Source organism: Cebus imitator, unplaced genomic scaffold, assembly GCF_001604975.1.
Source record: "Cebus imitator isolate Cc_AM_T3 unplaced genomic scaffold, Cebus_imitator-1.0 Scaffold34, whole genome shotgun sequence".
Lineage (NCBI taxonomy): Eukaryota > Metazoa > Chordata > Mammalia > Primates > Cebidae > Cebus > Cebus imitator.
In genome coordinates this window covers 1,329,504-1,342,717 of record NW_016107349.1, presented here as the reverse complement: position 1 = coordinate 1,342,717, position 13,214 = coordinate 1,329,504, and the positions used below count along the sequence as shown (strand labels likewise).

The window sequence follows — 13,214 nt, the reverse complement described above, 5'->3', positions numbered from 1 at the left end:
GTATTAAGGTATTATACATGAAGGGATATGATAGCCGGAACATGCTTTAAAATAACCCATGGGGTTCGGTACAAATGAAGCAAGATTGATCGTAACTGCGAGAGCTGGGCCCAGAGTACATGGCCTAGTTGTTCTATTTCTGCGTTGTTAGAAAACAAAACAAAAATATAACCCTGGGAAGAAATTATGTAGTCAAGTAACTATACTACCAAGATGAATTAAACATTTGAAGCATTAATGTATAAAACTCTAGTAAAAATTGCCCTGAAACAAGTGATTAAGCCAAAGGAAGTTCTATTTTGTGCACCCCCAACTTAAAAAATCAGCTTTCTATTGCTTTTACTGTAGGCCTGACTCTCAATACAGAAACTTCAAAATGGGTACCTAGATAATTCAACTGAAATTTGAAATTTCTATTTTATCCTGCCTTGTGAATTAATGAGCAAAAGTTCTTTATAGGATTCTCGCTAATAGATGCAGAAGGAATTACAAGATATCACCAACTGGCGACACCTAATGGAATCCCAGATCTGGGCAAATATCATTAATGGTGGCTAAATTCATCAGGGGAAAAGCTGACAGAGAATTTTTATAATAAATGGAGTGGGCTGGCTGCATCCAAACCCACTATCAATCTTCATGTTACATGATGAGAGATGTTATGTGCTGTGATGTGATACAACAGGGAGCAGATATCACCTATGAATTATTTTTGTGAAAATGCAAAACAGACCAACAAAAGCCCTTCTCCACCGGCTAGTTTATAGAACATATAGGGGACAGAAAAAGTATAAATGATCCCATTAGGATGCATTCAGTAAAATCCAGAGGGACAATTCTATAGGACAAACAACTTGTTTCTTCAAAAATTAAATTGCAAGAAAAAGAAAGTTAAAACTATAGATTATAATAACAAAATACAAGATCTAGATAGATCTTGTCTGAATCTTAATTCAAACAAACCAACTATAAAAAAACTTATGAGACAATCAGAAGCATGAATATTGACTGGTAACTTGGCATCAAAAAAAAGTTCTAGCAGACTTACATAATGCTATTGTGGTTATGTTCTAAAACGTGCCCTATCTTTAGATTTATATTTGTATATGTCTCTGATCACATAGACATGAAAATACTATGCCTGTAATAGGACTTAAACTGATCCCTGTGGGTTGGGGGGCAGGGGAGAGGTGGGGATGCAGGTAAACAACTGACCATTGGATAGCTGCTGAAGTTGGGGGATGGGACAGGACTTCATTCTGCTATTCTTTTTTTTTTGACGGAGTTCCACTCTTGTTACCCAGGCTGCAGTGTAGTGGCACGATCTTGGCTCACCGCAACCTCCGCCTCCTGGGTTCAAGCAATTCTCCTGCCTCAGCCTCCCGAGTAGCTGGGACTACGGGCACGTGCCACCATGCCCAGCTAATTTTTTTTTTTATTTTTAGTAGATACAGGGTTTCACCACGTTGACCAGGATGGTCTTGATCTCTTGGCCTCATGATCCACCTGCCTCGGCCTCCCAAAGTGCTGGGATTATAGGCGCAAGCCACTGTGCCCGGCCTATTCTGCTATTCTTTTTGTGCATTTGTGAAAATTTCCATAATAAAATGTTTTTAAAAATGAGTTTGGACAGCATTATAAAATATTTAAAAATTGGCCGGGCGCGGTGGCTCAAGCCTGTAATCCCAGCACTTTGGGAGGCCGAGGCGGGTGGATCACAAGGTCAAGAGATCGAGACCATCCTGGTCAACATGGTGAAACCCCGTCTCTACTAAAAATACAAAAAATTAGCTGGGCATGGTGGTGCGTGCCTGTAATCCCAGCTACTCAGGAGGCTGAGGCAGGAGAATTGCCTGAACCCAGGAGGCGGAGGTTGCGGTGAGCCGAGATCGCGCCATTGCACTCCAGCCTGGGTAACAAGAGTGAAACTCTGTCAAAAAAAAAAAAAAAAAAAAAATATTTAAAAATTTCCTTCTTTAATGAAGACTTGCAAGCAGAAAGATACAATTTTCTAAGGGCGCATTAACTCGTACATTAACTCAAGTAACAGTACTTAGGGTAGGGCATAGTGGCTCACACCTGAAATCCCAGTACTTTGGGAGGCCAAGGTGGCAGGATGGCTTGAGCCAGGAGTTCAATACCAACCTGGGCAACATAAGGAGACCCGTTTCTACATAAATAAAAAAAATTAGCCAGGCATCATGGTGTGTGCCTGTGGTCCCAGCTACTTGCAGGGCTGAGGTGAAAGGATTGCTTGGGTCTGAGAGGTGGAGGGTACAGTCAGCCACGATCACGCCACTGCACTCAAGCCTGGGCAACAGAGCAAGACCCTGTCTCAAAACAAAAACAGTTTCTTAGAAACTGACAAAGAAAAATAATTTTTAAAAGATTGTACAAGTTGCTGAATGTTATCGTCACTAAACGACCACTAAAAGTTGGAATTTTATTTTTTTTGAGAAAGTATCACTCTGTCACCCAGGCTGGAGTGTAATGACATGATCTTGGCTTACTGCAACCTCCATCTCCTGGGTTCAAGTGATTCTTGTGCCTCTGCACCCCAAGTAGCTGGGACTACATGCTTGTACCACCACGCCTGGCTAATTTTTGTATTTTTAGTAGAGACGAGGTTTTACCGTGTTGGTCAGGCTGATCTCCAACTCCTGACCTCAAGTGATCCACCCACCTTGGTCTCCCAAAGTGCTGGGATTATACAGGCATGAGCCACTGCGCTCAGCCAAAAATTGGGATTTTAAACCAAAAGGAGAAAGCTTTGATAAACTGAACATTAATTCCAGGTAAAACTGTAGGTTCTGGAGTCAGCGAGATCTAGGTTTGAATCCTAGCCCTGTTACTTTTTATCTACTAGCTGAATGTTTTTTGGCATGTCATACAATTTCTATGAGCCTTAGGCTTCACATCTATAATGTCGGGGGGAATAAAATTTATTGGTCAGTAGAGCGCTCAGCAAAGGGCCTGGCACATGGTGAGTGCTTGGTATAGAATTCAAATAATTCCACTACAATTTCAGTCATAAATGTACACTTTTCCATACTCTAACATCTCTCAAATTGGGATGTCTCATAATTGGTGGCATATCATGACTTAATCAGCAAGTTTTTTACTTAGCGGTTTGTAAAAACTGGTGCTGCAGATCAACAGCATCTAAGAATCAATATACCATGGTATCAATCATTGGAAAGCCATATTCCCAATTTCTGTTCTAAGATTACTCGAATAACCAATCTGATATTTAAAATAAAGTCTGAGCAAAATATTTCCAATACATGAACAGAACAGTTTTGAGACAAATTAATTTTGTAAAAAATGGTTTATCAATTCCATTTTTGTATAAAACATGGGAGAAACCTAGCCAATCAACACACACACTGTCACCACATGAAAAGGTACTTTTATCAAACTTCGAGTCTAAGAACATACAAATGTTTCTTTTATCATGTCTACAGTAATTGTCTATGCTTTTCCATTTAACTGTTGTTAAAAATTCCACATATTATTTCTTCTGTCCCAGTTACAGTACAATGACGGGGAGGAAGAGGGTTGGTTAAAGCAACCCTCTAAGCAGTTTTCTGCTGTCCCTTCTTTCCAATCAGAGATTTGTGGATGTGAGGGATCACACCTAGAATGAAATTTAAAAAAGTTATTAAAAATTTTTAGTTTTTCCCTCAAGTAAAAAGTGTAATTATACAAAAAATGAAATTTACTTAAGCCCCTTTTCATATTCTGATACTGTTAAACTATACAAATGGCTACCCCCCAGGGGACTGTGAACCCTTTAAAACTGTAGGTAAAATTATGTGACTTTCTGTGCATTTTTCAAGAAGAGTAACTACAGCTTTTTTTTTTTTTTTTTTTTTTTTTTATAAAAAACTTTTTTTTTTTTTTTTTTTTTTTTTTTGAGACAAAGTCTTGCTCTGTTGCCTATGCTGGGGTGCGGTGGTACAATCCTGGCTCACTACAACCTCTGTCTCCTGGGTTCAAATGATTCTTGTGCCTCAGCCTCCTGAACAGCTGAGATTACAGGTGTGTGCCACTATGCCCGGCTAATTTTTGTATTTTTAGTAGAGACGGGGTTTCACCACATTGGCCAGGCTGGTGTTGAACTCCTTACCTCAAGTGATCCGCCCTCTTCTCCGCCTCCCAAAGTGCTGAGATTACAGATGTGAGCCACCATACCCAGCTGTAACTACAGCTTTCATGAGGTTGTTTGAAGTTTATCCAAAGAAGATTAAAAACCACCAACTTACCTCTCTCTTTCACTGATCCTGACCCACTTTTCAAGTGTATTTATTTCAACCCTTTCCAGTATATGTTACACAATTTCTCCAAGTCATTTTTCAAACACAGTTAAAAAGGTATGGGAAATATGTTAAACATCAGGTTTTAAGTATCATATGAAATTTAGACAAAGAACTGGCTAAAATAAAAATAGCATTACATATGGCTATAAGGAGAAATATTTATTCAGATCATTACGAAAAGAAGCCTAGAACTGTTATAGATTTAACACTTATGAAATTAAAGTTTATATGCTTTCTAGTTAACTAATCAAATATGCTGTGCCATTGATCTGAACAATATATTAAAAAGACCAATAAGAATTAATGCTTAAGTAGTAATACATACCACCCCCAGCTATGGTAGCCTTGATAAGAGAATCCAACTCTTCATCACCACGGATTGCAAGCTGCAAGTGACGTGGAGTGATACGCTTTACTTTGAGATCCTTAGAAGCATTACCTGCCAGCTCCAGTACCTACAAAGCATCCATGATTAGCACATCAAATGAAGGACCAAGAATCCTAAATGAAGGATCACTTAGCATTTGTACATAGAAAACACACACACAATACATAAACTGTTAATACATTTTTCTTTCTTGTGTTTCTACAATGCTTTATAAAACTCTTTAATTCATTTAACCTCTTTTTATTCATTCTCTGTAACAGAGACAGAAATTTGAGCAAAAACCTACTTCTATGTAGAAGTAGACAAGAAATATATATATAGAAATAAAGATAAGGACAAGAGATATTATCTCTTAGCCAAGATGCTAGATGTAAACATTTAGAAAAGTCTTTTTTTTTTTTTTTGAGACAAGGTCTCACTCCATTGCCTAGGCTGGAGTGTGGTGGTGTGATCTTGGCTTGCTGCAGCCTCGATCTCCCAGGTTCAGGGTTATTCTCCTGCCTCAGCCTCTTGAATTACTGGGACCACAAGTGTACCTGGTTAATTTAAAAAAATTTTTTTTAAGAGACGAGGTTTCCCCACATTGCCCAGGCTGGTCTCAGACTCCTGGGCTGAAACGATCTGCCCACCTGTGCCTCCCGAAGTGCTAGGTTTACAAGTGTAAGCCACCACACCCAGCCAAAGTCACATATTTTAATATATACTTGTAGTCTATTTTTGTATAACCCTTAATAGCCAAAATGTATTTCTTAATACTAGTCATAAAATATATTTTCTAAATTTTTTAAAAATAGAGAGGATCTCACTACATTGCCAAGGTTGGTGTCAAACCCCTGGCCTCAAGTGATACTCCTAGTTCAGCCTCTTAAAGTGCTGGGGTTACAGGTGTGGACCATCACACTCGGCCTAAAATGTAATTTGAAATAATTTCTTGCTTTTGTTTTTGTTTTTTAGTCAGAGTCTCGCTGTGTGGCCCAGGCTGGAGTACAGTGCTTCGATCTTAGCTCACTGTAACTTCCACCTCCTGGGTTCAAGCGATTCTCCTGCTTCAGCCTCCTAAGTAGCTGGAACTACAGGTGCATGCTAACAGCCAGATTAATTATTTTGTATTTTTAGTAGAGACGGGGTCTCACGATATTGGCCAGGCTGGTCTTGAACTCTTCAGCTCAAGTGATCTGCCCACTTTGGGCTCCCAAAGTGCTGGGATTACAGGCACCAGCCACTGAGCCCAGCCTAAAATGTAATTTAAAATAACGTCTGCTGAGCCCAGTGGCTCACACCTGTAATCCCAGCACTTTGAGGGGCCGAAACAGGAGGACTGCTTGAGTCCAGGAGTTTGACACCAGCCTGGGTAACATAGGAAAACCAAGTCTCTGGAAAAAAAAAAAAAAAAAAAAAAGCATGGGGGTACATGCCTATAGTCTCTAGCTATTTGAGGGACTGAGGTGGGAGGATTACTTGAACCCAGGAGCTGGAGGTTGCAGTGAGCTGTGTTTGTGCTACTGTACTCCAGCCTGGGCAACAGAGCAAGACTGTCTCAAAACAAAAACAAAACAAAAAAACAGCTACAATTTTTACTATTTACAAGTTAGAAGCAGCCTTTTAATCTATAGTGGGGATTTTCAACTACAGAAATTTCAAAGTCCTGGCTAGCTATTAAAACTTTGATGAAAGTAATACAAAAATAACTCCAGAGTTTTTCTGTTTTGTTTTATTTTTGTATTTTGGATTGATTGAGACAGGGTCTTGCTCTGCCACCCAGGCTGGAGTGCAGTGGTAAGATCATATCTCACTGCTGCAGCCTCTGACCTCCTGGGCTTAAGCAATCCTCCTGTCTCAGCCTCCCAAGTAGCCTCCTCATTTTAAAAAGAGCAGTGATAAACCTGGGTATACATCAGAATCAACTGCTGAACTTTAAAACCACCAGTACCCTACCCCCTTCTCTCCTAGGTCTCTGACTATCTGGGATAAGGCTCTGCAGCAGCGTTTTTTAAAGAGCTCTCCCCAAGGGATTTTAGTGCAAAGCAAAGGTTGAAAAGTGATTACCCATGACCTAAAGGGTCCTGGCTTAGATTTCAGTATTTTACCTCTACTAAAGGTTAAAAGTCCAAATTTAAGTATCTGAAAAAATACGTTGGTTGGGCACGGTGGCTCATGCCTGCAATCCCAGCACTTTGGGAGGCTGAGGAGGGTGGATCACCTGAGGTCAAGAGTTTGAGACCAGCCTGGACAATATGATGAAACCTTCTCTCTACTAAAAATACAAAAATCAGCCGAGTGTGGTGGCACATACCTGTAATCCCAGCTACTCGGCTGAGATTGCACCACTGCACTCCAGCCTGGGTGACAGAGCAAGACTCCAATTCAAAACAAACAAAAACAAAAAAAAAGTTGACTGCACACACACACATATTCACTGTCTAATCTTAACCGAATTAAAAAAATTTTTTTTATACATGGTCTCACTGTCATGCAGGCTGGAATACAGTGGTACAATCATGGCTCACTGCAGCCTCAAGCTCCTGGGCTCAGGTGATCCTCACACCTCAGCCTCCCGAGTAGCTGGGACTACAGGTGCACACTATCACATCTGGTTAATTTTTTGTAGAGATGGGGTTTTGCCATGTTGTCTGTCCAGGCTGGTATGGAACTCCTGAACTCAAACAAAGTGCCTGCCTTAATCTCCCACAGTGCTGGGGATTACTGGCATAAGTGACTGCATTAACTTTAAATTTTTTTTTTTTTTAAATTGAGACGGGGTTTCACCATCTTGTCTAGGTTGGTCTTGAACTCCTGACCTCGTGATCCACCTGCCTCGGCCTCCCAAAGTGCTGGGATTATAGGCTTGAGCCACCGTGCCTGGCCAACTTTAAAAATTTTAACCAAAGTACCCAAAGATTTAAAAAAAAGGGGAGAGGAGCTTAGATGGGGCTTGAACATTGTGAACTCGAATGCTAAATGTTAGCCACCACACCCAGCCAACGTCATATATTTTAATATATCCATGTAGTCTATTTCTGTACAACCCTTAATAACTGAAATTTATTTCTTAATGCTTTTACAAAAGTTTTTAAATGTATTTAAAATTTTATTTTAAATTTTTCAAAAATAAAAAGAGGCCAGGCACAGTGGCTCATGCCTGTAATCCCAGCACTTTGGGAGGCTGAGGTGGCAGATCACTTCAGGTCAGGAGTTTGAGACCAGCCTGGCCAACATCGCAAAACCCACCTCTACAAGAAAACAACAAAAATTGCTGGGCGCGGTAGCTCATACCTGTAATCCCAGCACTTTGGGAGGCAGAGGTGGGCAGATCAGGATAAGGTCAGGAGTTCGAGACCAGCCTGGCCAACATGGTGAAACCCCGTCTCTACGAAAAATACAAAAATTAGCCAGGCATGGTGGTGCACCCCTGTAATCCCAGCTATTCGAGAGGCTGAGACAGGAGAACTGCTTGAAACCAGGAGGCAGAGGTTGTAGTGAGCTGAGATTGCGCCACTGTACCCCAGCCTGGGAGACAGAGCAAGGCTCTGTCTTGGAAAAAAAAAAAAGAAAATAACAAAAATTAGCCAGATGTGGTGGTGCACACAGGTAGCCCCAGCTACTCTGGAGGCTAAGGTGGGAGAATCCTGGAACCCAGAAGGTGGAGACTGCAATGGGCTGAGATCATGCCACTGCCTGGGAGACAGAGACCTTGTCTCAAAACCAAAAAAAAAAAAAAACCAAAAAACCAAAACACCCCTTGATCATGACACAGCCAAGTTGAAACTATCATAATTCAATGTTAAATCCCCAATGGGACACAGATGACTTGGTCAGATTCATGAAATAAATGACAGCAATGATAACTGACATACAGATTAAAGCTAAATTCCCCAGCCTAGCTCCCAATCACATCCTCCCCAAGTTAAGACCCCTCTATTTCTACCAGAATCAAGAATGTGTCTACCACTTGACCTACCTGTTAACTCAGATTACTTCCCCAGCCTGGAATGTAGTTGAAGTCCCATGAATTCCCAGTGTTGTTGTTTTTTTTTTTTTTTTTTTAGGAGGAGTAAGGATGGGAAAAGTGGTGGTCTATGACTTAAAAATTAAGAACTCTTGCCCAATTAACTTATCTTCCTGAAATTTCAAACTGAGTAAGATAGGGCAATTTTGTATGTATAACCCTGCAGAGAACCAAGAGGACAGATGAAGTCTTTCACTTCTAATGTCTTATTTGTGATTTTTATATATTATCACACTGGGAAAACTTTACCTCACCCCAAATCTTCATAAATTAAAACACTATGCTATAACTTCATAAATACTGTCTACCGATTATATACATACTTCAGAGTTCACTGGGGTATGGCAGCTTATGCCTGTAATCCCAGCACCTTGGGAGGACCACTTGAGGCCAGAAGTTAGAGACCAGCCTGGGCAACATAGGGAGCCCCTGTCTCCACACACAAAAAAATAAAAACAAAAAAATAAGCACTGGGCACGATTGCTCACGCCTATAATCCCAGCACCTTGGGAGGCTGAGGTGGGTGGATCACCTGAGGTCAAGAGTTCCAGACCAACCTGGCCAACATAGTGAAACCCTGTCTCCACTAAAAATACAAAAATTAGCCGGGCAGTAGACTGTAATCCCAGCTACTCAGGAGGCTGAGGCAGAAGAATCACTTGAACCCAAGGGGTGGAGGCTGCAGTGAGCTAAGACTGCGCCACTGCACTCCAGCCTGCATGACAGAGCAGACACTGTCTCAAAAAAAAATAAAAAAAATAAAATTTTAGCCAGGTGTGGTGGGTAGTCGCAGGTACTAGGGAGGTTAAGGCGGGAAGATCCCTTGAACCCAGGAGGTTTGAGGTTACAGTGAGCTATGATCATGCCACTGTACTCCAGCCTGGGTGACAGAGTGAGATCAAGTGTCAAAATAAATAAATAAAAATAAAATATAGAGATTGCTGGCCCTTGCTTAACGTTTAAAAAATTTTTATTCTGAGACAGGGTCTCGCTCTGTCACTCAGCCTGGTCTGGAACTCCACAGCTCAAGTGTGCAATCTACCCACCTCAGCCTCCCAAAGTGCTGGCATTACAGGTGTGAATCACCACACTCAGCCCCTTGCTTAGCTTTAAAAACAAGTACGCCAAAGTTCTTTTACATTGGCATTGGGTAATAGCTGACAAGATTCATCTCAGACTGCTATTAAAAAAAAAACAATGAGGCTGGGCATGGTGGCTCAAGCCTATAATCTTCTCAGCACTGGAAGGCCAAGGCAGGTGGATCACCTGAGGTCAAGAGTTTGAGACCAGTCTGGCCAACATGGCGAAACGCCACCTCGATTATAAATACAAAAATTAGCTGGGCATGGTGGTGTACACCTGTATTTCCAGCTACTTAGCCTCAGGAGGCTAAGGCAGGAGAATCACTGAGGTGGGAGAATTGCTTGAACCCGGGAGGCAGAGGTTGCAGTGAGCTGCGACTGGCCTGCACTCTAGCCTGGGCAACAAGAGTGAAGCTCCATCTCAAAATAAACAAACAAAACAAACCCCAATGAGCATATATGTCTTTTTTCAAATATATTCCATGGGTTTCTGTCACTTAGGCTAGTGAACCTTCTGGACTGCCATATACAAGACATTACTATACAAACCTCAGCAGTGAGGTACTCCAGAATCGCAGCACTGTACACGGCAGCAGTGGCTCCCACCCTTCCATGGCTTGTGGTGCGAGTCTTCAAGTGTCTGTGGATGCGGCCCACAGGAAACTAAAAGAGAGATGTCTTAGTGGGAAGCACTGCAGGGTCTTAACATTGCACTGAGTGTAATCAAAGGCTGAACAATATGAGTAAGCATGAAATAATAAAAAACTTGATCACAGGTATCAGAAGCCAAACCTATTAGACAATTAACAGTTCCCAGGGCCTGTGTCTATGTTCTGGTAATCAGTCCCAAATCTTTAACCTCTGCATAATATGGAGACTATCACTCTAAAATAAAGAAAAACCATGTTGTGCTGTCATCAGCTGTACATTCAACATGACCCACTGATCAAATTCCTATCTAGTTAATTTCTTCACATAACAGCCACATGCAACTTTGAACCTCTACTACCTTCCTCAGATCTTAACTGTTCTTTCTTCAGTTTGAAGAGGTGATCTGATAGCTAAGAAAAATCAATACTATTCTCATTGTGATTCTACTTTCTGAAAAAGAGGGAACTTTCTCATTTCAAAGTATCCTAATCCCACTTGTACCTTTTCTTTTTTTTTTTTTTTTTATAACTTACTTTTATTTTTCCACTAGAGAACAAAGTGCCCTTTCTTTATTATTGTCATTATTAGTATTTTATTGAGACAGAGTCTCACTCTGTCGCCCAGGCTGGAGTGCAGTGGCGCGATCTTGGGTCATTGCAACGTCCACCTCCCAGGTTTGAGCGATTCTCCTGCCTTAGCTTCCTGAGTAGGTGGGATTACGAGATGACGCCCAGCCGTTTTGTATTTTTAGTAGAGATGGTGTTTCTCCATGTTGGCCGGGCTGGTCTTGAACTCCTGACCTCAAGTGATCCACCTGCCTAGGCCTCCCAAAGTGCTGGGATTACAATGTGTGAGCCACCGCTGTATGTGAGACAGTACCCGACTGTACCCTTTCTTACAGGCCTCCCTCATCCCTTCACTGCTCCATTATTTCAACAGCTACAATTACATCCTTTTCACTGGTTTCTTTCCTTCTACAGACTTTACTGAAAACTTCACAATCTATGAAAACTGCTTATAGTTACAGTCTAGATATCTTCTTTCCAAAGACAAAATTTAAAAAACAAATCCTGAAACCCTTACTTTCTTGTCACCCATTTCTCCAACCCAAACCTGGCTTCTGTTAAACACTACCCTGAGGGCCAGTAGTGACATTTTTACTTCCTTAAGAAGAACAAGCAATTTTTTTTTTTTTTAATTTATATTTTGTCTCTAAGTGACCAAAAGCTTCTTAAGAGCAAGATTTATGTCTTCTTTTCCTTTGTATCCTTAGTAACCAGTATGTTGTCTGGCACACAACAGGACCTCAAAAACATTTCTTCTTAGAATTCAGAGTTCTCATACCAACTCTGACTACTCCTCAGCCTTTTCTTTCTCAAAGTTTTTGAGGGGTCCACCAATGTCCTTGTGCTCCTTTCTCATTCTCTTAGGTTAGGAAACTCATCCGTAACATAAACCATCAATTTTACATAAATGATTTCAAATTCCTAATTCTATCACCTCTCTTAGAAAGCTGAACTCGCCGGGCACAGTAGCTCACACCTGTAATCCCAAAACTCTGGGAGGCCAAAGCAGGCAGATCACGAGGTCAGGGGATTGAGACCATCCTGGCCAACATGGTGAAATCCCATCTCTACTAAAATACAAAAAATTAGCTGGGGGTGGTGGCGTGTGTCTGTAGTCCCAGCTACTTGGGAGGCTGAGGCAGGGAAATGCTAGAACCCAGAATGTGAAGGCTGCAGTGAGCTGAGATCGCGCCACTGCACTCCATCCTGGTGACGGAGTGAGACTCTGTCTTAAAAAAACAAAACAACAACAACAACAACAAAAACCAAAAAAACAAAAAAGGCCAGGCACGGTGGCTCAAGCCTGTAATCCCAGCACTTTGGGAGGCCGAGGCGGGTGGATCACAAGGTCAAGAGATCGAAACCATGCTGGTCAACATGGTGAAACCCCGTCTCTACTAAAAATACAAAAAATCAGCTGGGCATGGTGGCACGTGCCTGTAATCCCAGGTACTCAGGAGGCTGAGGCAGGAGAATTGCCTGAGCCCAGGAGGTGGAGGTTGCGGTGAGCCGAGATCGCGCCATTGCACTCCAGCAGCCTAGGTAACAAGAGCGAAACTCCGTCTCAAAAAAAAAAAAAGAAGAAAGCTGAACTCATGTTTCCAACCTCTGGACATTTTCATATGGATGTTTTAGTGAACTTCAAAATGACTCCATTTAAATCTACCTCATAACTTGCTCCTACTACAAACTCCTCTGTTCCTTAGGTTCTAAGCCTTGGAGAAACCTCTGACTTCCTCTCAACTTTATACCTCTTCACCTATTTTCTGCACACACATGCTTTCTGCTCCTTCCCATTCAAGTACATTACTTTATTCCTAAGCCACTGCAATAACCTCACTTGGTCTTCCATTTTCTACTTCGAATTAAGTAGGCCTCAAAATAAATTCTAATTGGGAATATATGTTGACCTAAAATACATAATGTGCCCATCAACATAAGTGCCCATCCTCCTTCTTTAGGTTCTACTCTTGCCCAAACTCTCAATGGCTTACCACTGCCAAGAGGTTAACAGTTTACAGTTTGGACTTCCAAGTTTCCTGATAAAAAGTGTTTTTCAACTGGGCACGGTGGCTCATGTCTGTAACCTCATCTCTAGTAAAAATATAAAAATTACCAGGCGTGGTGGCGCACACCTGTAATCCCAGCTACTCAGGAGGCTGAGGCAGGAGAATCACTTGAACCTGGCAGGTGGAGGTTGCA

At 41.5% G+C, this 13,214-nt stretch overlaps 1 protein-coding gene across 6 annotated transcripts in view; it reads right to left on the bottom strand.

Annotated features, from left to right (window-relative positions):
* Window positions 1-13,214, bottom strand: part of LOC108301450 (histone H2A.V) — a 43,722-nt gene that overhangs the window by 24,599 nt on the left and 5,909 nt on the right. For 2 of the 6 annotated variants that reach the window (XM_017524597.2, XM_017524599.2), the window contains 3 exons: window positions 10,345-10,458; window positions 4,645-4,774; window positions 3,310-3,637 (listed from right to left, as the gene is read on the bottom strand). In XM_017524597.2, coding sequence (XP_017380086.1) covers window positions 3,576-3,637; window positions 4,645-4,774; window positions 10,345-10,458 — 306 coding nt within the window. In that variant the 3' untranslated portion in view covers window positions 3,310-3,575. Of the gene's footprint in view, window positions 1-3,309; window positions 3,638-4,644; window positions 4,775-10,344; window positions 10,459-13,214 lie in introns of those variants that run through there. The other 4 variants (XR_001823885.2, XM_017524598.2, XM_017524602.2 and 1 more) reach the window with 3 other exon arrangements.